General features: G+C 45.4%; 1 protein-coding gene across 2 annotated transcripts in view; it reads left to right on the forward strand.

Annotated features, from left to right (window-relative positions):
- fibcd1a (fibrinogen C domain containing 1a) overlaps nucleotides 1-26,716 on the forward strand; it is a 359,996-nt gene that overhangs the window by 92,761 nt on the left and 240,519 nt on the right. The window contains exons 2-3 of one of the 2 annotated variants that reach the window (XM_039764396.1): nucleotides 722-802; nucleotides 10,964-11,440. In XM_039764396.1, the coding sequence (XP_039620330.1) occupies nucleotides 722-802; nucleotides 10,964-11,440 (558 nt within the window). The remainder of the gene's footprint in view (nucleotides 1-721; nucleotides 803-10,963; nucleotides 11,441-26,716) is intronic. The other variant, XM_039764397.1, reaches the window with a different exon arrangement.

Below are 26,716 nucleotides of genomic sequence, written 5' to 3' on the forward strand. Positions count from 1 at the left end.
TAGATAGAGCAAAAGGTACTATATAATAGATTGATAGAAATTAAAGGTACTATATAATAGATAGACAGATAGGGTGAAGGGCACAATATGATAGATAGCTAGATAGACAGATTGATAGATAGATATATCTTATAGGGTGGTCTAGATCTGATTATGCAGTTTTCATTACACTATAACTTAAGTTTATTACATAGAAGAGCACCCGAAAAATCCATCATCCATCATCACCATCGAGAAGTGTGTGAACTGACGACATGAAGAATCGCCTTCGCACCGAACTGGAAACGTCCAGCATAAATCAGAGTCATCCAGACGATCTGGAACTGCATAATTATATTTGGACCACCCTGTAGATAGATAGATAGATAGATCTTAATTTCAGTATAGTCGGCAGGATCACAACATTAGATTGATTGATTGATTGATAGATAGATAGATAGACAGATAGATAGGCAGATATGAACAGCACTATATCATAGATAGACAGATTGAGAGGCTAAACTCTTTGAATCGTCGTTTGCTTGATTGATTATTGACCTTATTGCTTGCACATTTGTTTCTCGTTCCCCGATGTTCCTCTTAGATTTACTTCTGGTCCGTTTCCTAGACTTCAGAAGAAAGTCCAGCTGTCAAACAATGCCAGTGTGCCACCCTCTGACCCACACCTTGTCTTTATTGATTTATTCTTTTTTTCATGTTAATTTTTTCTTTCCCCCCACAGACATTCTGTGAGTGCGTTCCAAACCCATCTCAGACCCACCGGCACTGGTCAAAGTTTGACACAGTCAATCAGAGCCCACAGGTAATGATCAATCGTCATGTCATTGAGCTCATGTGCAGTGTAAGTGGGAGCTGACGCCATTTTTGGGTTCTTATTTCAGAGCAGCACTCAGAGGTGGGCACTCGGACACACGTCCCGCCTGCTCTTCTTACAGTGAGGTGCTGAGGTGTGCTAACCCCTGCTAACCTCCTCTTACCCTCCTTTACCTCAGCTTATCATTGTTCAATGCTCTCGTTCCTCTTATGTTTTTCTGTATTACTCCTGGTATATTTCTGCCACTTCTATGATGGTCTTGACTATTGTCCAGGTGTACTGTATATTTTATGTAAAATAAAATTGCTCCTCATATACTCCTTTTTCTCCTATGATCCCCCCTCCAACACACACACACACCACTCTAAGATATGCTGCTCTTACCCTTGGCATCATCATCCTCTTACCTTCTTTCATTCAAGTATCTCAGTGTTTGATTTTCTGGCTCCTGTTCTCCCTCTAATATTTCCTTGGTACTCATATAATACTCCTGCCACTTCTGTCATAGTCTTGTATGTTCTTATTATTCCTCTTTTACTTGATTGAAGCTCTTCTAACCCCAGTTGTCCTCCTCCTACCCTCTTTTAATCCCAGTTTATCCTTGTATAATGTTCTTGCTCCTCTTATCCCTCTAATATTGTCTGATTATTCTCGATACTTCTACCACCCATATGATACTCCTCTCCAATCCAGTGATTCACACTACTCTAACCTCCTTACCCTTCCTACTCCTGTAAAATGTAATTGCTTCTCTTCTTCTCTGCCTAATTTTTCCCACATTATCTTGTCCAGTGATGCTCCTGCCCACCTGTTTGATCATCTTCTCAGCTCCTGTGATACGTTCTGCCATGCTGTCCTCGTTGTACCCTGCTTTGTCTCATGATTTCCCTGTATTGTGTTCTTGCTTTTTCTGGGCCCGCCAATATTTCTCTCATTACTTAATACTGTGAAACTCCTGCCCACCTGTTCTTGCTCCTCCTATCCTCCTGATATTTCTCACATTATCTCGTCCCGTGATGCTTCATGATCATCTCCTCAGCTTCTATGATGTGTGCTGCTGTAAACCCTGCTGTCCTCCTGCTACCCTCCTGTGTCCCAGTATATTCCTGCATTGTGTTCTTTTGCTCCTCTTCTTCCTCTAATATTTCTCTCCTTACCTAATCCCCTGTAACTCCTGCCACCTTCTTCTCGGTTCCTTTGATACATACTGCCTTGCTGTCCCCCTCTTACACTCCTGTATCCCAGTACATCCCTGCATTGTGTTCTTGCTTTTCTGGGTCCTCCAATATTTCTCTCATTACCAAATACTGGGAAACTCCTGCCCCCTTGTATGATCATCTCCTCAGCTCCTATTATGTGTGCTTCTGTAAACCCTGTTGTCTTCCTCTTATGCTCCTGTATCCCAGTATATCACTGTATTCTGCTCTTGCTGCTCCCATCCCAAAGATATTTCTCCCATTATCTCATCCCGTGATGCTCCTGCCACTTGAATGATCATCTCTTCAGCTCCCATGACGTATGTTGCTCTATACCCTTCTATCCTCCTCTTACCATCCCAGTATATTCCTGTATTGTGTTCTTGCTCCTCTTCTTCCTCTAATATTTCTCATTATCTGATCCTGTGAAACTCCTGCCCACCTGTATGATCATCTTCTCAGTGCCTGTGATATGTCCTGCTGTAAACCCTGCTGTCTTCCTCTTACCCTCCTTTATCACAGTATATCCCTGTATTGTGTTCCTGCTCCTCTTATCCCCCTTATATTTCCCACATTATCTTATCCAGTGATGCTCCTGCCCACCTGTATGATCATCTTCTCAGTTCCTGTGATATGTACTGCTACGTTGTCTTCCTCTTACCCTCCTGTATCCCAGTATATCCCTTTATTCTGTTCTTGCTCTTCCTTGAATATTTCTCTTGTTATCTCATCCTGTGATGCTCCTGCCCACCTGTATGATCTTCTCCTCATCTCCTGTGATACGTACTGCTACGCTGTCTTCCTTTTACGCTCCTGTATCCTAGCATATCCCTGTATTGTGTTCTTGCTCCTCATCTTCCTCTAATATCTCCCACATTATCTTGTCCCGTGATGCTCCTGCCCACCTGTATGATCATCTCCTCAGCTCTTGTGATAAGTACTGCTATGCTGTCTTCCTCTTACCGTCCTGTATCCCAGTATATCGCTGTATTCTGCTCTTGCTGCTCCTATCCCAATGATATTTCTCCCATTATCTCATCCCGTGATGCTCCTGCCACCTGTATGATCATCTCTTTAGCTCCCATGATGTATGTTGCTTTATACCCTTCTATTCTCCTCTTACCCTCTTGTATCCCAGTATATTCCTGTATTGTGTTCTTGCTCTTCCTCTAAATTTTCTCCTGTTATCTCATCCAGTGATGCTCCTGCCCACCTGTATGATCATCTTCTCATTTCCTGTGATACATACTGCTATACTGTCCTCCTCTTACGCTCCTGTATCCCAGTATATCCCTGTATTCTGTTTATTCCTCTGATATCTCATCCTGTGATGCTCCTGCCCACTTGTATGATCTTTCTCTCAGTCCCCGTGACTTAACGCTGTTCTAACCCATGTTATCCTTCTCCTCTTACCCTCCTTTGCCTGGGTATTTGTTATATTTATGTTCAACACTCCTGCTGCTCTTTTTTTCCCTCTGATATTCCTCTCATTACTCTTATTCCTGTCAAACTCTGACCTATGGCTGGCGGGCCCATTTATGCCCTGGGGACTTCAGAAGCACTTTTTATAAAATGTTCTCTATGCGTGCGGCGCTTTGTTCCATTTATTATTTGTCTCCTCGCATAAGGACACGTCTTAAGAGCAGATTTCCCATCACCAATCGCTGACAGCTGAAAGCACCTGCCCAATTACGGCGCTCATTTTCATAGCAGACATTTAATCTTTGGAGCACAGGATGCACGGGAAGCGGAGCGACTGGCACACACGCATTATGCCGTTAACAATGATAAGAGTTTGCATTAATGGGCGATGTGTCATTGGAAAGGAGCTCCACAAATTGGGTGTTTTTTTTTTTTTTTAACACAAGGCTATTGGCACAGTAACACCATAGAAGAGTGAAAAGGCCGAATCTTGAAATTATTCAGGGTGACCGGAGCACAGACACATCTTTTGTTACGAGTTCTTTTCTCCCTCTAATGCTCTCCTAAAGATCTGCCATTGATTTCTACGAGCAGACAGCGTCCTCCATAAGTAGATGTGCCCAGCGTCTGAGAGATAAACTGTGTGGCAGTCTGGTTTGTGCCCATTGCCACAAACTGGTGTACCAGTTTAGGGGATTGTCGAGCCCTCTTCTCCATTGAAAGGTAGGATGCCTGTCCCTGGGAGTGATTAACAGCGGGTGACAACGACAATGTGACTATGGAGGGAAGGCAGCCTTCTGCTTAAAGAGCTGCATATCATTTTATTTTCATATTGGGATTACCGAGATTCAGACTGGGATGATGGCTGTACTCTGATCATGCACCCTGATCCCCTGGCACGACTAATGAGACAATGCACGATTTCAAAGAAATGTGTTTTGTAATTCTTTGAGCTCTTCCACCATTCAGCTTATGCCACAATGAGACGTCTTCCTTCTCCACGTCCTCCTCTAGCAAATGTGAGCCTTTGTGCTTCCTCCTCTCTCAACTTCAAGCCCACCCATCTGAAGGGAAGGGGCATGGACCCAGGTGTACATCTGACACTTCAGAAGTGTGGTCTGGATAGATAGATAGATGGATAGATAGATAGATGGATGTGAAAGGCACTATGATAATAGATAGATAGATACTGTAGATATGAAAGGAGCTTAATAATAGATAGATTTGAAAGGAGCTATATAATAGATACATAGATAGATAAATATGAAAGGCACTCTAAAATAGATAGATAGATATGAAAGGAGCTATGTAATAGATAAATAGATAGATATGAAAGGCACTATATGATAGACCAGTAATGGCGCACTGCTACTGTATAACGATAACGTGTAGTGAATCCACTTGACTTGATCATTCCTAGTTTTCATCCTCTTTCTCTGTACATTTATCATGTATTTGCTCAGAGGTTGTTGCGCTTCCTGCTTCCTGAGCAGATCTTCTTTTCTCCACCCTAGCGGGCCGCTTCTTTCTTCTCTTCTTCTGTCGGCATCTTTTCATGTTAAAACTGATTAAGTCAGTGTTTGTGTTGCAATTACTTAGTACGTTTTCTTTAATTTTTCACTTAAGCTGGCACTTAAGTCTTCAAACTGCCTCATGAATGATTTAAGATATGAAGAGGTAGAGGAAGTGATGGCGAAGGTGGTAGGGATGATAACGGCACCCGTACACATGCACCACATTGCTGCTGCCAAGAGTTGATTCTACAATAAAGTAAAAATAAAAAGAGGAATAAAATCATCACTCCGAAAGCGGATAGTAGAGGTCACATAGTAATATGTGTACCAAATTTCAGGTCAGTAGGTCAATAGGTCAAACGGTTTGTGAGCAACAGGTGATTTAAAATCCTGGACAGACAAACGGACAGCCATGGTAGCGTATTATAGAAGAAGATAATTTAGAACATTTTGCAGAGATTTGCTTTCACTTTGACTTTAGTCAAAGAGTCTTTTTCTGCTGATCAAAGACAACAATCCAAATGCCATTAAATGAATGTAATACAGACGACTTCCGAAATTTGCCGGTTCCTAGAGCACCCACGAATTGTGAAAAACCGCAAATTTTGGATGTGATCAAAAAAAATACCTATAAATGACTATTTTTATAGTTGAAACCCTAAATATGCCCGCAAAACACTTTTAATTTAATTTCAAACTCAGCTTAATACATTACCCTAAAAAAAAGAATGTAAAGGTAAACCCGTATACTGCACAGTATTGTACTGCTATGTCTCCCGCAGTGCTAGAATGTAAAATACCAATGTCACCCCTGTATGTACTGTAATTCATGCAAGCACGTTTTCTTTGGTATAAGTAGGGTATACTGTATATGCAATAATTTAATTTAATAAAAATACAGTAAAATATATAGGTACTCACCAATAATGAATGATATTGATTGAAGATAATGAGGAATTAGTTGTGCAGTACGATGAAGGTATGTCATGAAGATAATGACTGGACAACAAAGCAAAGGATTTTCAGCTCCTCGGGTGGCTACTGCGACATAACATTTTAGTTCCTGGAGCAAATCCAGTAGTTCAACCTTCTCATGGAGTGTCTTAAACTTCTTCTGGCGCTTTGGTTCATTGCCAGAAGCCTTAGAAGGTGCAGGACGTTTGGGCGGCATCTTAGGGCTTTAAGAAGAATAAAACAAAAAACACGAGAACGCTCAGTGAAACCCTCAAGATAGCAACACGCGATAAACTGTTATGATATGGGAATGCTGGGCTGCATCTGCCGGAGATGCGTCACAGGGCAGCAGCCAATCAGCAGCAAGGAGAAATGAATAACGCTCTCGGATTGGCTGCTTTCACCATCCCAGGCCGCCTTTTCCTCTACGGTTGCTTTGTGTTCTCTCTACAGTACAGTATTGCCACGAAAAAAGCCATAAAAAAATTGTGGAGGATATTTGCCGTTTCCACCAATAATTATTAGTTAGGTTCTAAGGAAAAATTTGCGAACGACTGAGGCCGTGACTTCGCGGGGGTCCACTGTATAACAATAAAATGTGAAAACCTCTAAGGGGGGGGGGTGAATACTTTTTATTGCTACATACTGATGAGTCCTCACCTGGAGGTCTGTGTTCAGTTTGTTTTTCTCCGTAAAGCAAAAAAGACCAAGCAGCACTAGACAAAGTCCAGAGGTGAGGGGTGGGGAGAGGATGACTAGACTCACCGAGGACCACGGAGAGTAAAGAGCGACCTACAAGGAGACACTGAAGGAGTTAAACCTTTTGAGTTTAAGCAAACTCAGAGTAGGTGGTGACAATGATGATTAAAGTGCATAACATCATCAAGGGGCTTAGCGCAGCGGATCTCAGTTGTTACATTACAATGAATTCTCCAACAAGAACACGGGTGGCACAGAAAACTTGTCAAAGGCAGAGTTCACTCAAACGTTTGAAAGTACCACAGACACATGGAATAAATGGCCAAGTAGTGTGATGCAGAGAAGGACCTCCTTTGGAGAAATCAGGTGAATAGGATGGGCGAGCTTGTTGGGTTGAAAGACATTGGAACAATCTGGACGAGAAGAGGCCATACAGCCCAACAAAGCTTGTCAGTCCTTACACTTCACTCTTAAATAATAAAAAAAATAATAATAAAAATAATAATACATGACGGCACGGTGGCGCAGTGGTAGTGCTGCTGCCTCGCAGTTAGGAGACCCGGGTTCGCTTCCCGGGTCCTCCCTGCGTGGAGTTTGCATGTTCTCCTTGTGTCTGCGTGGGTTTCCTCCCACAATCCAAAGACATGCAGGTTAGGTGGATTGGCGATTCTAAATTGGCCTTGGTGTGTTTGTGTGTGTCCTGCGGTGGGTTGGCACCCTGCCCAGGATTGGTTCCTGCCTTGTGCCCTTTGTTGGCTGGGATTGGCTCCAGCAGACCCCCGTGACCCTGTATTCGGATTCAGCGGGTTAGAAAATGGAAGGATGGATAATAATACATTTTATTTATTCATAGGTGCCTTTCTAAAATACTCAAGGACACCGAACAATAGTGGAAACACACATCCATCCATTCATCCATTATCCAGCCCGCTATATCCTAATTGCAGGGTCACGGGGGTCTTTTGGAACCCATCCCACCCAACATTGGGCGCAAGGCAGGAACAAACCCCGGGCAGGGCGCACACACACACCCACCAAGCACACACTAGAGACAATTTAGGATTCCCAATGCACCTAACCTGCATGTCTTTGGACTGTGGGAGGAAACCCACGCAGACACGGGGAGAACATGCAAACTCCACGCAGGGAGGACCCGAGAAGTGAATCCAGGTCTCCTTATTGCGAGGCAACATCGCTACCCACTGCGTCACCGTGCCGCTAAGTGTACTGGTGTGTAATATTTTATTATCCATCCATCCATTATCCAACCCACTATACCCTAACTACAGGGTCACGGGGGCCTGCTGGAGCCAATCCCAGCTAACACAGGGCACAAGGCAGGAAACAAACCCCGGGCAGGGCACACACACCCACACACCAAGCACAATTTAGAATCGCCAATGCACCTAACCTGCATGTCTTTGGACTGTGGGAGGAAACCCACGCAGACACGGGGAGAACATGCAAACTCCACGCAGGGAGGACCCGGGAAGCGAACCCTGGTTGAAACACACATTATAAACAAAACTAAAGATACAAAAATTAAAATCAGACAGAGCAAATGTAACCAAAGGGAAACAGCAATCTTAAACAAATGAGTTTTAAGTTTAGATTTAAAAAGTGAGAATGAATCGATATTTCTGAGCTCAGATAGTAATGAGTTCCAGACCTTGTGGATGTATGGTGGTAAGATGAAAGAAGGGGACAGTCAAGTGGATGGAAGAAGAGGATCTGAGGGTGCAGCAGGGAATGGCAACATGGAGGAGCTCAGACAGATATAGAGGGGCAAAGCTGTGGATAGATAGCCTTAAAAGTTAACAGAAGAATTTTGAATTGAATGCGGAACTTAACTGGAAGCCAATGAAGCTGCTACAAGACGGGAGTGATATGGTCAATAGAGGGGGGTTCTAGTAATGATACGGGCAGCTGAATTCTGGACCAGCTGAAGCTTATAAAGAGATTTGTGGGAAAGACCAAAGAAAAGGGAATTACAATAATCCAGGCGAGAAGTGACAAGGCTATGAACGAGGATAGCAGTGGTGTGGGGAGAATGCAATTAATGTTACGCAGGTGGAAATATGGAGTCTGGGAGATATTACTGACTTGGGACTGAAAAGATAAGAGAACTGTCAAGGATGACACCTGTGGGGAAGAGGAGACAGAGGAATTATTAATAATAAATGAAAAATGATCAGTTTTGGAGAATGTTGATTTTTGTACCAATGAGGAGAACCTCAGTTCTGTCACTATTGAATTTAAGGAAATGTGAAGAAAACCAGGATTTAATTTCTGCTATGCAGTTAATATGCGAAGAAGGTGGAAAGGAAAAAGTAGGTTTGCTAGTGAGATAGAGCTGGGTGTCAAAAGAAAGGAGGTAAATAATGAAAAGGAGGGAAGGAGTACACACCTGAAGTAGTGTTCTTCCAAAATAAAATCAAGTCGAGTTGTGAAGGTCCCTAAAGTCTTACCATCTACCACACTACTTGGTCACTTACTCCATGTGTCTGTGGTTTTCTGTGTATGGTTGTGCCCAAGAGGTCATTAAAAGCCACCATCTTGGTTTTTATCCAGGACACTCACAAGCCCAGACACTCAGACTCCTCGTTCACACTCTCAAGAGCCCTGATCAGTGTGATCATCTGTGTGAAGAACAACTTCCTAATGTCTGTGTGAAATGTACCCTTCACAAGTTTCCAACTGTGTTCCCGTGTTCTTGATGAACTCATTGTCAAGGCACCATCTCGATCCACTGGACTAATTCTCTTCATCATTTTGCACACTTCAATCAGGCCTTTAATGAACTCCTGGGCACGGCCATCAGCAGTGTGTCTGTCTGTGGAGAGAGTTTTGACCTTGTTGAGAGGTTTACTTACCTTGGCAGTGGCATTCATGTCTCTGGTGACTCTTCCTGTGAAGTAGGTAGACGGATTGGGAGAGCATGGGGTGGGTCATGAGGTCGCTGGAAAGGAGTGTGTGGCGCTCCCGATATCTCTGTAAAAGGACGAAGGTCTAGGTCTTTAGAGTCCTGATGCCTCCTGTCTTGCTAGTCCTTTGGTACTGTGTCTCTCCAGAAAACCCTTGGGTCCCGTTGGTTTGACTTTGTGTTGCTCATGGAGTCCCGAATGAGGCACATGACCTGCATTGTGGGGAAGCATCAGTTACGGCACTACGACCATGTGGCACGTTTCCCAGAGGGTGGTCCGGCTCGTAAGATCCTCATTGTTGGGTACCCGAGTGGCTGGACCAGGCCAAGGGGTCGCCTACGTAACACCTGGCTGCGGCAGATGGAGGGTCATTAACAAAGGGTGGGACTGGGCCGAGTGTCTGCCTGATGGGTTGCAAACCAGGATCCCGAGTTGTTTTGCCGTGTAGTGGGTGCGGCAACGCATTGTACCAGTGCAGGCTCCCAAACTTGACTTGACTTGTGTCAGGTCTCCTCTCCGTCTCCTTTAAAGGCTCAGCTCTTTTAATCTTTCCTCATAACTCATTCCCTGTAGCCCTGGACTCAGCGTAGTTGCTCTTCTCTGGACTTTCTCTAGTGCTGTTATGTCCTTTCTGTAGCCTGAAGACCAAAACTGCACACAGGACTCCAGATGAGGCCTCACCAGTGCGTTATAATCACCTGTTGTCATCAAAATGATTCTAATGTTCTAATAAACCATATATTTATCTATTTATTTATATATTGCGTAGCACTTTTCAGTAGGACAGAACGCGTGCAGAACTCAACGCACCAACACCAGAACGCTCAACCATCCAACGTGCACATATCCCAGCACTTACAGGCAGAGATCCTACCTATTAGGCCAGTCGGTCTCTTTACTCTGAAGGAAGTCACACATCACAGATGGCGGTTGGGCTCGGTTTAATTAGTTGGAGAGACAAGCCAACTGTAAACTCTTTTTTTTTTTTTTTTTTTTTTTGGCAGCCAGTGTTATGATGATTGAACGTGCAAGACCACTGGGAGTCGGAGGCTAATGGATTGCCCTTTTCCGAGGGACTATCACGGTGTCCCTTTCAATACAATATAGACTTAATTTGTCCAGAGACGTGGCCCCCGTGGCCTGTCTCAATATCTTGCTTCTCTTTGTTGACTCTCTATATAAAACACTTCTGCTTTCTATCCATCACGAATGCTGATTTCTTACTGTATTCCCATGATGCTTTGCTCCTCGGGCTATATCGTGTTGCAGTGATCATTTGGAAGGGTGTTTCTTTATTTGTATCCCAATTAGACTTCTGTCTCCAGTGCTGCAGATACAACTTTGTCAAATCCTTTCTCTGTCTGTCTGTGTGTGTGTGTGTGTTCTCCATCTTCCCATGCCGGCCTTTAATTTGCCTTTGCCTTTTTCTTGTCTTTGCAGAGAATGAGCTGTGGGTACCTTCTCTGCACCATTCTCCTCTTTGTGGCGGTTCTTCTCGCTGTGACCGTGACCGGCACCATCCTGTTTATGAACCATTACCATGCCCCAGTGACGGAAGGCCCACCACTCATCAACACAAATCAGGATGAAAAGAATGCCCTTGTGACAATCGAGAAGGTGGACGGCTCCCGGATTAACATTTTCATCGACCCCAACTGCCCAGACTACAATAATAACTTTCTCCGCTTGGAGGGCGTGCAGACCTCACTCTTGCACTCCCTCACGGACCATGACATGGACCTGAAGTCAGTGAAGGGTCAGGACCGGGCTCTCCTCGTGAACTTGGCAGAGGAAGTGGCAAAGCTGTCAGCACATGCGGGGCAACTAAAAATGGATTACGAGGCGCTCAGAAGAGGGCAGGGCACACTGGGGCAGGATCTGAATACGCTTCAGACAGAGCAAGGGAGACTCATTCAGGTAAGGATCTGCTCACTGATGGGGTGGGGGTCCTTGTGGGCTGTTTAGGCCTGGGAGTGGACTGGGAGCTAATAGCTGCTGGTGAGATCTGTAAGTGGACAGTGCATTGTGTAGCACCAGCAAAGTACACCTCATAAAGTCCACCTCAGGAGAAAGATTTAGGAGTCGTGGTGGACTTGTCAAAATCAACAAAGCTATTAAGAAGGCAGACAGAATGTCAGGTTATATAGCGCCTTGATGTGTGCAGTACAAGTCACAGGAGGTTCAAATCTTTATAACACACTGGTAACACACTTTAATGACCTCTTGGGCATGGCCATCAGCAGCATGTCTGTTTGCAGAGAGAGTGTCAACCTCGTTGAGAAGTTTACTTACCTCGGCAGTGACATTCATGTCTCTGGTGACTCTTCCTATGAAGTCAGTAGACGGATTGGGAGAGCATGGGGTGGGTCATGAGGTCACTGGAACGGAGTGTGTGGCGCTCCTGATGTCTCTGAAAAAGGACGAAGGTCCAAGTCTTTAGAGTCCTGGTGCTTCCTGTTTGTGAGACATGGACGCTATCCAGTGACCTGAGACGAAGACTGGACTCCTTTGGTGTCTCTTCAGAGAATCCTTGGGTCCTGCTGATTTGACATTGTGTTGCTCATGGAGTCCCGAATGAGGCACATCACCTGCATTGTAAGGGAGTGTCAGTTACGGCACTATGGCCATGTGGTGTGATTACCCGAGGGTGATCCAGCTTGTAAGATCCTCAATGTTGGGGACCCAAGTGGGTCACTTCTGGAGGGTGAGACTGGACCCCTCTTCCTGGGGTTTTGCCAACCGGGATCCCGAGTTGTTTCGCCATGTAGTGGGTGCGGCAACACTCTGTCAGTTATGGCACTGCGGCCATGTGGTGGGATTACCAGCTCGCAGGACCCTCATTGTTGACGCCCCTAGTGGCTGGATCAATCAAAGTGGGCGCCCATGTAACACCTGGCTGTGGAAAATAGAGGGTCATTTCCGGAGGGTGGGACTGGACCAAGTGTCTGCCTGGGGGGAGGCCAGCTGGGGTCCTGATCTGTTTCAGTTTCTCGTTACTTAAATGTGGCACTTGGTGTCACTGCCCACCTGCCAAGTTGTTTTGCCTGCCTTAGGTAAAGTCAACCCTGATGGAGGATCGCAGGAATCGTGTGTAAGAGGGGTCCTTTCATCGGATTGGCTGGCCCAGCACTGTTTCAGCCGTGGAATGGCCACATGGGGGAGGCAGCTTTATGGATGAGGTCTCCAGGACTCTAAACAAATCCAAATCATATTATGTAATATCTGCGGTGGGCTGGCACCCTGCCTGGGGTTTGTTTCCTGCCTTGCGCCCTGTGTTGGCTGGGATTGGCTCCAGCAGACCCCGTGACCCTGTAGTTAGGATATACACCAGGTTGGATAATGGATGGATGGATTATCTGATATCATCTACTGTTAAATTCTGCTACATCTAAAATTTTTATTTTTATACTGTATTGTGGATTTGTTCTGTGTATTGCATTGCATTGTATTGACCCCCCTTCTTTTTGACACCCACTTCACGCCCAACCTACCTGGAAAGGGGTCGCTTTTGAACTGCTTTTCCAAGGTTTCTTCCATTTTTTCCCTACTCTGGTTTTTTTGGGAGTTTTTAATCGTCTTCTTAGAGAGTCGAAGGCTGGGGGGGCTGTCAAGAGGCAGGACCTGTTAAAGCCCATTGTGGCACTCCTTGTGTGATTTTGGGCTAAACAAAAAATAAATTGTATTGTATTGTATTTCATCGTGTGGCGGGTGCATGCCCCACCAAACTGACCTGACCTGATCTTACCTGATGACCATAGACACATGGAATAAGTGACCAAGTAGTGTGATAGACAATAGGACTTTTGGGACCCTCAAAACTTGACTTGATATTGGTTTAGAGGAATTAGGTGGATAGCACTGGTGAGCTCTGTTGGGCTGAATGGCCTGCTCATGTACAGATTGTTCTAATGCAAGAACAGACTGGGAGATGACTGTAGTCAAAGACAGAATCATGTAGTACATCTGTCGCCAAGCCAAAACGGCCAACGAGAGTCATAGAGAAGAGGGAATGCAAAGATAGATAGACAGATAGAATTATATGAAAGACACTCAGATAGATAGATATGAAAGGCACTATATAATAGAGAGATGGATAGATAGATATGAAAGGCACTATATGATAGATAGATATGAAAGGCACTATATGATAGATAGATAGATGGAGAGATAGATACATAGAAACATATGAAAGACACTCAGATAGATAGATAGATATTTTTTTAATCCCAAGGGGAAATTCCCATACTCCAGCAGCAGCATACTGATAATAACAATATTAAATTAAAGAGTGATAACAATGCAGGTGTAACAGACAATAACTTTGTATAATGTTAACATTTACCCCCCTGGGTGGAATTGAAGAGTCGCATAGTGTGGGGTCTCCTCAGTCTGTCAGTGGAGCAGGATGGTGACAGCAGTCTGTCTCTGAAGCTGCTCCTCTGTCTGGAGATGATCCTGTTCAGTGGATTCTCCATGATTGACAGTTGCCTGCTCAGTGCCCGTCGCTCTGCCACGGATGTCAAACTGTCCAGCTCCGTGCCTACAATAGAGCCTGTCTTCCTCACCAGTTTGTCCAGGTGTGAGGCGTCCCTCTTCTTTATGCTGCCTCCCCAGCACACCACCACGTAGAAGAGGACACTCACCACAACCGTCTGATAGAACATCTGCAGCATCTTATTGCAGATGTTGAAGGACGCCAGCCTTCTAAGGAAGTATAGTCGGCTCTGTCCTCTCTTACACAGAGCATCAGTATTGGCAGTCCAGTCCATTTTATCATCCAGCTGCACTCCCAGGTATTTATAGGTCTGCACCCTCAGCACAGTCACCTCTGATGATCACGGGGTCCATGAGGGGCCTGGTCCTCCTAAAATCCACCACCAGTTCCTTGGTTTTGCTGGTGTTCAGGTGTCGGTGGTTTGAGTCGCACAATTTAACAAAGTCCTTAAATAGGTTCCTATACTCCTCCTCCTGCCCACTCCTGATGCAGCCCACCATAGCAGTGTCATCAGTGAACTTTTGCACGTGGCAGGACTCCGAGTCGCATTGGAAGTCTGATGTATGTTGGCTGAACAGAACCGGAGAAATTCCAGTCCCCTGAGGTGCTCCTGTGCTGCTGACCACAATGTCAGACCTGCAGTTCCTGAGACGCACATACTGAGGTCTGTCTGTAAGATAGTCCACGATCCATGGCACCAAATTCTCAAAACCAAAGAATAACATGCACCTAAGCTCAAATCACCGATGATGAGAAGTCTGTCGCGCCAGTGATGTATTTAAAACATTGCGTCACTAGCATCAAATCCCAAGACCTCAAAAAATGTGTCCTCTGGCTGTTCTGTCTCAGCAAGAGATAATGAAAAAGAATTTTTAATTAAAACGATCAGGAGATGAAATGTGATAAAAAAAAAATGTATAAAAAGTACGAACAGGGGTTGATACCAAAAAATACAAACCTGAAACGAAGGACAAGGATCAGAAAACGCTGAATGGAAAGGAAGTCAGAACACCGAGATTAGAGCGACGCCGAGAATCCAAAACGCAGGTGAATGAGAATCTCAAGTGCCGGAACAGGTAGGTCACGTTAACAACGACACGCGCCACACGGTAATGGCGTCTGTGAGCAATGATGATAAAAATGATTAAGTATGGAAAGAATTCACATAGAGGAAAAACGAACAATATAGTCGGATTGACCAGATTTAAAACCCCAAATTAGCCACCAAAAATACAAACAGAAAGGCACAAAAAAAATGAAAATGTCGCAGTCCTAACACTGGCATCTGGGAGCTGTGTCTTGACGACGGGATCCCGCAAGTCACAATTCCCACATACAAAACAACAACGTGTCTCAGTAGCACGTAATAATAATAATTAGACTTTAAACATACTTTACTTCACAGGCAGCAAAAAGGACACAATACCGAGCTGTAAATGTGCCCTGATATTAAAATCCCCAGAGTCTGTGCTGTAATTATTGGAAAAAAAAAAATTAACACATTTTCCGACTCTTAACACATCGCCTTTCAGATAAAGGCACACACAAGTTTCAAGGGGAGGTCGTTGTGCTCGCTGATCTTGGCGTCAGACAGTGACAATGAGATGCACATCAGAACACAGGAACAATGGAGACGAGGAGAGGCCAGTCAGCCCAGCCAGCTTCATTCTTCGAAAATAACATCCAGTCGAGTTTTTGAGCTTCCCTGCAGGACACTTTTGGATTTGCTTTGGAGGGTTATTGAGGTTGACGATTCTGTCCCTGTTGTCATTTGCGTGGATTTTGTAATGACTCAGATGTTGCATTTTGTTTTGCAACGTTTTGGATGCCATTTTAGATTCCGCTTTCTCACCTTCTAGGGGCGTGGCCTCAGAGGTCGTGACCTGTGCTTAATCGACACAACGCAATAGAAAAACGTCATTTCCATATCCGATCTGCAGACACCAAAACTCCCAAAAAAAGCCTTGTGCCAAATGTCCCGTGTGTTACTTTTTCACATATTTCGACCTCTTTCTTGTTCTCGCCACCTTGAATTTTGTCTCTCGTTTTGGTTTCGGTCTCCTTTTTTTCTCGTACCCTTTTCGGTTTTCCTTTGCACATCTTATGGCAGTGCGCTGAGAGAACAATGCCATACCATACACAGCCGAGCACTGTGGCACTGTCACCGTCCAAATTGAAAAACAGGCCAGTTCTTCTTCTTCTTCATCTTCATCTTCCTCTTCATCTACTTCTTCTTTCTCTTCTTCTTCATCTTCCTCTTCTTCTTCATCTTCATCTTCCTCTTCATCTACTTTTTCTTCCTACTTCAGCTTCTTTTTCCACTTTATCTACTTCTTCCTCTTCCTCTTCATCTTCTTTTTCACTTCATCTACTTCCTCTTCTTCACCTTCCTCTTCTTCTTCTTCATCACCTTCCTCTTCACCTTCCTCTTCTTCTTCTTCATCTTTATTGTCAGTTTTAACACTCTGTGGTGCACTACTGCCATCTTCTCTACTGGAGGTGATGATACCCATGTATCCCCTTATATAATCCTGACCATTTTTAAAATGGCGACACTTTATCTCATAGCTCTTCTCTTTTGTTAGATCCTTCTAGTATATTATTTAAATGTAAATCATGGATACCTAAAGAAATGAATTGCCTTGGGAGCCCCAGACCTCGCCCCTGCTGCTTTGCGTCAATGGCGGGCTGTTAGAGCCCCCTCTGTGCCTCGCTGGTCATCCGCGGTGGTCTAAGCAGCCCGATTTGTATACCCTCTCGTTCAAACAGATTGTTATAATACGTTTAATAAATGTCTTCTTCTTGGAAAGTTTCATTACATATTGGCAAAATGCTTTTGTCATGAAATGTTGGTTTTCAGCCTCCCATTCTCTCCATCACCCGAGTCTTCTTGTTCAAGCGCTGATAGCATCGAGCAGTTTTCTGTTCCTAATTTGCTTGTCGTTTTGGTGTTCAGGGTAGGTTTTCTATTCTCCCGAGTGGCAGGAGGTAGAAAGCAATTTAATTATTGCCACTTGTCCCTTTGCTTCTGTAAATCCTTTCACTTCTTCAGAAGTAGGTTCAAATCGAGAAAGTTTTTGAGAAAGTGGAGGATAAGATGAAAAAAAATGAGAGAGCGACGAATCAATCAGAACAGAGGAAGAAGCAAAAAACCAATTTACATTTGCTAAAGAAGTCAAAGAGCTTTGAATAAAATGTTAGCGGGCGATTTCCAAAGCCGCGTGGTTTTGTGTTAACTGATTCAGCCCCGCCAGGCATTGATTAAAAATGTCCCAATGTCTTCAGAGCTGCTTTTATGGCCGGCTTGTCCTGGAAGACCCCAGAGCCTGACTTAGTGATTTGGGGGTCCTAAGTAAACACAGATATGGGCCAAAGCACCTTTTCTGAAAGCTGGTGTGTAAATTATACCATCAGCCAAAAAATGTCAAACAATTGGAGAGCAACCTGATGGGAAGACGCACAGCAAGTTCTCAAACTTTTTTTATCATTAAGATCAATCTATCTATCAGTCTAATGTTGTGATCCTGCCAACTATACTGAAATTAAGATATATCTATCTATTACATAGTGCCCGTCACTTTATCTATCTATCTATCTATCTATCTATCTATCTATCTATCTATCTATCTATCTATCTATCTATCTATCTATTATATAGTGCCTTTCTATCTATCTATCTATCTATCTATCTATCTATCTATCTATCTATCTATTATATAGTGCCTTTCTTTCTATCTATCTATCTATCTATCTATCTATCTATCTATCTATCTATCTATCTATCTATCTATCTATCTATTATATAGTGCCTTTCACAATATCTATCTATCTATCTATCTATCTATCTATCTATCTATTGTAATGGATGGCCGGCCATTTATCCCGGCCAATACCCCCAAGCCGCTTGGTGGAGCCCTCCTTGCAGCGTGGAGGTCCCCAGAAGACCAGCAGGGCATCATGGACATTGGAGTTTTTATGCAAAGCCCTGCTGGATGCCTTGGGGGCCACAGGAGGGAGCTGCAGGGAGGACCGAGGGCTTCTTCGTGCCTTGTGACCCGGAGGTTCGTCACAGGAAAAGCGACGGACTTCCGGGTTGAAGAAAGGGACTATTTACCCTGACCCGGAAGGAATAAGGACTTGTGGACTATTGGGCAGAAACACTTCCGGGTCAGGAGTATAAAAGGACTGTGGGAACTCACAGACAACGAGCTGAGCTGGGTGTAAGGGTGGCAACGCATCTGGGAGCTGGAGGATTGTTTAGTATTGAGTATTTGTGAGTTTAATGAGTATTGTGGTGGAGAGTGTGCTTTGTGCACTGTGGCAAGAAAATAAAGTCAATTTGAGGACTTTTACCTGGTGTCTGGAGTCCTGGACAGGGGTTCAAGGGAGCGAGAGCGCCCCCTATCGTTCACAGTGGCGTAGTCGGCAGGATACTCTAGCTTCGTTTGCAGAGGACCTGAATAAAATATTTCTGTGGGTAACGAACCCCGAGAAGACTACGGAGTCAGGAATCACCACAGCATCGCCAAAGCCCGAAAAAAACGAGTCCAAAATGGGAAAGAAGAAGGGCAAGCAAAGCGACAACGCTGCAAGGAGGGCTCCACCTGGCGGCTTGGGGGTATTGGCCGGGATAAATGGCCGGCCATCCTTTACACTATATATCTATAATATAGTGCCTATCTATCTATCTATCTATCTATCTATCTATCTATCTATCTATCTATCTATCTATCTATCTATCTATCCTATATAGTGCCTATCTATCTATCTATCTATCTATCTATCTATCTATCTATCTATCTATCTATCTATCTATCTATCTATCTATCTATCTATCTAATCTAACTTCACTGTCCCTTCATGGAGTTTTGGTTGGATGAGCACACACTCAGTGTGGTCGATGGTCGCCCTTTATATGAGCTTTTCTGCATTTCAGTATTGGCGGCAATCCTTTTGTAGACGATGCAAAAACGCCCCTGTGGACGGAGACCATTTGTATTTAAAATGGCAGTTTTAAAAAAAGGGGGGCACGAAGAAGTGAAAAAAGAAAGCAAGAATCGAAAATATGAAAAATACATCTATTGAAACCAAAACAAATTAACTTAAACTACATTCTGATACTAGAAAAATAAATACAGTTAAATAAATGTTGATAAAAGTTAAGTATGTATAATAAAACTTGTAGCGGTGTATCAGCAGCAAAAAATGTTGGAATAAATTTTATTAGGGTTTCAAAAAAACATTAGGAGGGGCGCGAAAAAAACTGTTATGAAAACTCGGGTCACAAATACGTAAAGGTTGAGAAACGCAGATTTAAAAAAAAAACAAAAACTTTTTTTTAATGAAAACTTGGTAGTGTAGACGTAGCCGAAGTTCATTTTCCTGTTCCTGCTGTAAAAGAAAGAGAGGACAACGATAAAGAATTGGGCTGTCAAGATGTTAAAAAAAATAAAATTCATTGAAATAGATACTCCTGTTTGAAGGACAAACAAAACACACAATTATTGCAGAGTCGTCTCAGCAGAACTGCCAAAGTGGGCGTGGCTTCTAGCTTTCAGTCCTCAAGGCAGACAAGAGGCGGGTCCAGTGAGAGGTGATGTCAGAGGTGTTCTAACTGTCAATTATCTGGTCTACAGAGGGAGAAAGAAAGAAAGATGTGAAGACACAGCGCCAACCCCTGGTGTGGCAGTGGAATTACAGCCACTAGAGCCCTTCAGCTGACATGCGCGTGCCACTGCACAATATGCATTCATTTATTTCTTGCTTACTTACTGCTTACTGTCGGGTCTTGAAACCCAAAAAATCGATCATAAAATCAGACCCCGACTCATACGCCCGTTCACAAATACGACAGTTAATTCTTATATTTTCTTTTACATCTTCCTGCCTCCTCCAATCTCACATCAGATTCTCTGACACATTGAATTTTTTTGCAGCAGCACGGTTACCAATTTCTTTCGCCACTTCAATGACTTTTCATTTAAAACCAGCTTCATATTTTCTTCTGATCGAACGCTCCATCGTAGATAAGGGATGCTCTTACGATAAAGGTATATGAGGGGGTACGATACAAAAAAACACAAAACAGTGCAAACATCTATTCGGAATGGTTTGGGTAATACCGTGTGGTCACGTAGGCACAATACATAGAAATAAAAAAGGCTGTGTGCTCCGTGGTTACTCTCTCAGGTGGGCGTCAGCATATCATAATCTCTTGGACCAATAGCGGGAGTTTTCCGCAATCGACTTATACGACCGACATTATAAAATACCGGAAATTATACGGCAAAATACGTGAGTATCTGCGGTGGGCTGGCACCCTGCCCGGGATTTGTTTCCTGCCTTGCGCCCTGTGTTGGCTGGGATTGGCTCCAGCAGACCCCTGTGACCCTGTAGTTAGGATATAGCAGGTTGGATAATGGATGGATGGATGGAATACGTGAGTAGATACGGTATTTATTGGTTTATTTATCGATCTCTTGATTGATTGTATAACTTGTCCTCTCCGTCTGTGTCTTTGTTCTTTTTATGTCCCTGCTGCTGTATGCGTTTAAATTCCCCCTTGGGAATAATCAAGTTTATCTAAGCTCATCTAATTCATCAAATGTGCAGAGCTGAAGTTTCCCGGCTGCTTTTTTGTCTTTCTGGCCAGACGACCGTCGAGCCCACCTTTCGAATTCTGTCTGCATGGCAGCAAAATGCTGGCCTGGATGTCGCCTCCTTGTTTTGGGAGTGAAATGCCAGCGTGTGAAAAGCGGAGCACAAATTGATTTGTGAATCACTTCACACATTTGACTCTGCATTTCCACACCTACGAAAATCCATATTTATGTTACAAAAAATTATTTCAGAATGCAGTTCTTGACATCCTTCCCAGATGTTCCTGCCAGATCTCTTGCTCAGCGGTGTGTCTTTGGCTCATAAATCTCTCTACAGTCCCCTGGCGTGGCTCCCTTCACCTTCCAGTTAGAAGTGACGGACTGGATGGATTGGTGGATGGATGGGTATTCCGACTGGGTTTGAAGAAGATTCCCTATCTGTAATGGATAGAATGCCAGAATGGAGGTGCAGCCTGGCCGGGGTGGTCCTCGGTTTCTGTCCAAGTCAGGATGCCCAGTGCCAATGGATGGATGAGGGACAAATGGATATTCTGAACAGTCTGGACCCCAGCAGGGTTAATTGGAATTTGTAGTACAGAAGGGCGACCCTGTGGGATCACTGAGAAGTTCAGACCCTCTATTTCGGGGAGCTTTAATATGACCCGGACGTGCTGCTGGCATGCAGTGCTATGACACCAGAGGTGCTCGCGGGTCCGACATAAAAGGAGGCGCCTCACCTCAAGCAGAAACTCAAGAGTCAGGAGGATGCTGGAAGCTCACAGAGTAGACACAAAGAGAGATGGAGGTGCTTTATTGGCCATTGCTCCGGTGCCTGGCGGATTTGTTCTTGTGATAAAGTACTGTTACCTAATAAATAACACGTTTATTTTATCTTGAACTGGCGTGCGACCGAGTTGTGCCTGGTGTTTGAGCGCCCCCTGGTGGGCACACAGTGCTCACAGCTTATGAGATGTAGTGGTTGGCAGCTCCACCTAATGGCCATTGGAGGTCCAGTCGCATCCCAAACACATTAAATTGGTAAATCTAAACGGTACTGGCATGAGTGAGTACCATTGTGGGTGCGTGGGCGAGTGTGATCCTAAATCAGATCAGTGTTAGTTGCACCTCTGGTTGAGCAGCAGGGTTCAGCACCTGCGTTAAAAGAGGGCCAGTCAGCTGAGGAAGGCAAACAGGACTGCCCCCTAGCGGCCAAGTGATAGTCCTGCACCATCCACGTGCGATCTGGAAACATTTTGCCAGGTTTTCATGTTGCTGTCGGCCTGTCAGTTTGCCCTGTGGATGACAGGACTCTTGACCAATGATTGAAGGGGAGCGAGTCAGGCCATCAATTCAAAAGCCCAACTCCACTTGAAGGGGCTTGCGTTTGTTGTCATTGATCGACCTTGTAGGGCAGAGTCAGGCCCGGTTCTAGAGGCGAAGCCGCCACCGTGCCATTTAATTTCAGCCGCCCCCTCACCCTATAATACCTTCCCTCGTTTTCTAAACCAGTGCATTTAAAATTAAAAATGTTCGCAATTTCCTTAATGTCAAAAGAAATGCAAGAAAATTTCTTCATAGGTTGAAGAAAACTTGACTTACGCATTTAACGAATCGGTGACAAGTTTAATTAATTCATCATAAAATTCCGATTAACACTACAAAAACTTTTGCTTGATGTGCTGACTTGAGCTGCCTACAATTCACGTGTTGTGACTTTCCCGTTTTTCTTTGAAGCAAGTTACCGACATCCGACGGGAAAAGACGAGCCCCGCGCTGAGCCTTCTATGTTCGGCCGCTTTTGTGTATGCACCCTTTGCATGACCGGCAGAACAGGGCCTGGGCGGAGTGGTGGCTCTGGGGCTGAGGATGAGGAAGGTTGCTGGTTCAAATCCCGTTCCTGCCAGAAGGGACCCTTCTCCATTGGGCCCTTGAGCCCCACCACTCTGTGCTTCAGAAGAGGTCATCCACCTGAAGCTAAGCATGCTCAGGCCCGGCCAGTACTTGGATGGGAGAATATCTAGGAAAAAAAACAAAAACATTTTCTTTAATGAAAACTTGGTAGTGTAGACGTAGCCGAAGTTCATTTTCCTGTTTCTGCTGTAAAAGAAAGAGAGGACAACGATAAAGAATTGGGCTGTCAAGATGTTAAAAAAAATAAATAAATTCATTGAAATAGATACTCCTGTTTGAAGGACAAACAAAACACACAATTATTGCAGAGTCGTCTCAGCAGAACTGCCAAAGTGGGCGTGGCTTCTAGCTTTCCGTCCTCCAGGTAGACAAGAGGCGGGTCCAGTGGGAGGTGATGTCAGAGGTGTTCTAACTGTCAATCATCTGGTCTACAGAGGGAGAAAGAAAGAAAGATGTGAAGACACAGCGCCAACCCCTGGTGTGGCAGTGGAATTACAGCCACTAGAGCCCTTCAGCTGACATGCGTGTGCCACTGCACAATATGCATTCATTTATTTCTTGCTTACTGTATATACTCGCGTATAAGTCGGGTCTTGAAACCCAAAAAATCGATCATAAAATCAGACCCCGACTCATACGCCCGTTCACAAATGCGACAGTTAATTCTTATATTTTCTTTTACATCTTCCTGCCTCCTCCAATCTCACATCAGATTCTCTGACACATTGAAAAGCTTGGGTTGCTGCTGGAAGGGGTGTTAGTGAGTCCACCAGGGGGCGCTGACCCTGTGGTCTGAGTGTGGATCCCGTTGCCTACAGTGCAGTGACGGGGACACGGTGTTGTAAATATGGCGCTGTCCTTCGAATGAGATGTCAAACTCAGGTCCCGATTTCCAGGCATCTTTCGAAAACAGGAGGGGCTACCTCCACGTCCAGGCTAAATTTCCCATCACGGCCTCGTCTACACTGGCCTCATAATCACCCCCTGCCTCTAATTGGCCGGCTCTCTCTTACCACTTCTCCACCTCACAGCTAATGTGTGGCAAGTGTATTGCTGCAGTAATGGCTGCCATCGCATTATCCAGGAGGGTGCTGCACATTGGTGGTTCATCTGTCTGAGAGCTTTGAGTAGCAAGAAAAATGCTGTATTAATGCAGTTAATAATAATAAAATAAAACAAAATTGACCAAATGCAGTTACCAGAAAATGCCAGCCTGACTTAAAAGTGCCTTACCCCAGCTTGACAGTACAAGCTGGTACACCACAGCAGTCAAGATCGAAATGCATTGGGAGGCCTTTTGGTGTCCATAGCGGACAGATTTTGACCATCAGGGGGAGGCCACTTCAGTATTCAGAGCATACGCCCCTTCATTTACATAAACACCGCCCCTCTTTGTATTTACTTTACAGAGCACCTGCCCTCTATCCATCCATCCATCCATCCATCCAGTATCCAACCCGCTATATCCTAACTACTGGGTCACAGGGGTCTGCTGGAGCCACTCCCAGCCAACACAGGGCACAAGGCAGGAAACAAACCCCGGGCAGGTCGCCAGCCCACCACAGGGCACACACACTAGGGACAATTTAGGATCGCCAGTCCACCCAACCTGCATGTCTTTGGACTGTGGTGCAGACACATGGAGAACATGCAAACCCGGGAAGCGAACCTGGGTCTCCTAACTGTGAGGCAGCAGCTGCTACCCACTGCGCCACCACGCTGCCCCACCTGCCCTCTAATTTTTTTTTTTTTTGGATCAGGCACACTGTGTCCCTGCCACAAGATGCCACCCATGTCATCCGCATCTAAATCTGCCACTTATCAAGATGCAGTGTGGTCATGTGACGATGTGGGTTCACTTCACGCTCCCATCTGGCATCTGGGAGCCCTTGAACCTGTCACTGTCGGTAATGTTACTGATGAGCTCGGCAGTGAGGCACTACAATGGAGCACGGAGATGGTGTAAAAGTGCCAAGTGCTTTTATTAAAACAACAACAAAACAAATAAAAAGTTCAAATAAAAGTGCAGTGCATCAAATCCATCTATCCATCCATTATCCTAACACAGGGTCACGGGGGTCTGCTGGAGCCAATCCCAGCCAACACAGGGCACAAGACAGGAAACAAACCCCAGGCAGGGCGCCAGCCCACCGCAGGGCACACACACACACCAAGGACAATTTAGAATGTCTTTGGACTGTGGGAGGAAACCGGAGTACCCGGAAGAAACCCACGCGGACACGGAGAGAACATGCAAACTCTAAGCAGGGTGAACCCGGGAAGCGAACCTGGATCCCCTAACTGCGAGGCAGCAGCGCTACCCACTGTGCCACCGTGCCACCCAGTGCATCAAATCTTTAAATAAATAATCCATTAAAGCAGACGTGAAGTGGAGGTTGAAATGCAATAAAAAAAAGTATTTTAAAAACAACGAGGTTAAAACAATGTTGGAAACAGTCTCTTTAAAAACAAAGCCTGGTGTCTTCTTTTTACCTGGCGGCTCCCCTTCTTCTCCCATCAGACCCTGCAACAGGAGAATCGCCATACCTGCAGCTGACCTTCTTCTCCTACACAACTGATCTGGTGGCCTTCTGATCCCTGGCTCCGTTTCAGATCACCTAGACCGAGACTTGGGCTCCCCAGAGACCGGGACACTCACACTGGGGCTTCTCTTCCCACTCTCCGATTCCTGCTGCTCGCCTTCGCTGCGGCGAACCAACCTTCTCCCGGTCACTCCTGCTCCAAACAATCGCTCAGTAAGAGTGACCGCTACTGTCGGCCCTCAGGTGCCGGCCAAACACCTCACTCGTGCTCACCTCTCCCAGCTGCTCGTATGCAGAGCCCAGCCTGCGCTTGCTCACTCTCCTTCTTTCTCTCTACCGGCTTTCTCCCTCCTGCTTCCTGCAACGTCCGCTTCTATTTATGATGGGGACGTGGTTCACCTGTGGCAATCAGACAGCTCCCGGGAACAATTACGGATGCGGACGGCTCCTCACCTGTGAACCTAAGCAAGGACCACCCGCATCACAAATCACCCCAGCCACATAGCACCACGCCCCCTCGCATAGCCGCGTGTGCAGCGATTATTTATTTTAAAAAGACGCCTTCAACATGAGCTGTGTACCCGCTATACCACATTCCACCCCCCATAAGCCTCCAGCTGCACAGGAAGGAAGGCTCCATGCCAACCCTGTGCAACTGGTGGCCCAGGTCCACAGCTCGGCCACAGTACAACTGCACTAAAACAATCCCACAATACAGGACAGAACAGGACTTAAAAAAATAAGAACTTTAAAATGACAAAAGCAATCAATAAAAAAATGTCCATTAAAAAGCTCTGTCCTTTAAAATGTCCTCCTCTGGCTTGGGTCCGTGGGTCCTTCAAAACGTCTAGCACCATTCCCGCTTGCTGTTCTGTCTCCTCTTCCGTCCCCACTGCCAGCACATCCCACCGCTGCCTTCTCAGCCTTACGCGGCCAGCCGTCCTACTTCCAGTCACTTCCGCTCCTCCATAAAATGCTCAGTGGGAGCGACCACTGCCTACGGCTCTCAGGTGTCGGCCAAACACCCCGCTAGGGCTCACTGTCCAGCTGCCGCTCTCTCTCTCTCTCTCGCTCACTCACTCTCACTCTCTTGCTCGCTCGCTCACTCACCCTCGCTCTCTTGCTCGCTCGCTCACTCACTCTCGCTCTCTTGCTCGCTCGCTCACTCACCCTCGCTCTCTTGCTCGCTCGCTCACTCACTCTCGCTCGCTCACTCACTCTCGCTCGCTCTTTCGATCTCTCTTTCGCTCTCTCTCTCACTCTCACTCTCTCTCTTGCTCGCTCGCTCACTCACTCTCGCTCGCTCTTTCTCTCTCTCTCGCTCACTCGCTCTTGCTCTCTCTCTCTCACTCTCACTCTCTCTCTCTTGTTTGCTCGCTCACTCACTCTCGCTCTCGCTCGCTCTTTCTCTCTCTCTCGCTCGCTCTATCTCTCTCTCTCGCTCACTCGCGCTCTCTCTTGTTTGCTCGCTCACTCACTCTCGCGCTCGCTCGCTCTTTCTCTCTCTCTCGCTCGCTCTCTCACTCTCTCTCTCTTTCTTTCACTCTCGCTCACTCACTCTTGCTCTCTCTCTCTCTCTCTCTCACTCTCACTCTCTCTTGTTTGCTCGCTCACTCACTCTCGCTCGCTCTTTCTCTCGCTCACT

The sequence above is a fragment of the Polypterus senegalus genome, chromosome 9 (genome assembly GCF_016835505.1).
Source record: "Polypterus senegalus isolate Bchr_013 chromosome 9, ASM1683550v1, whole genome shotgun sequence".
NCBI classification, from domain to species: Eukaryota; Metazoa; Chordata; class Cladistia; order Polypteriformes; family Polypteridae; genus Polypterus; species Polypterus senegalus.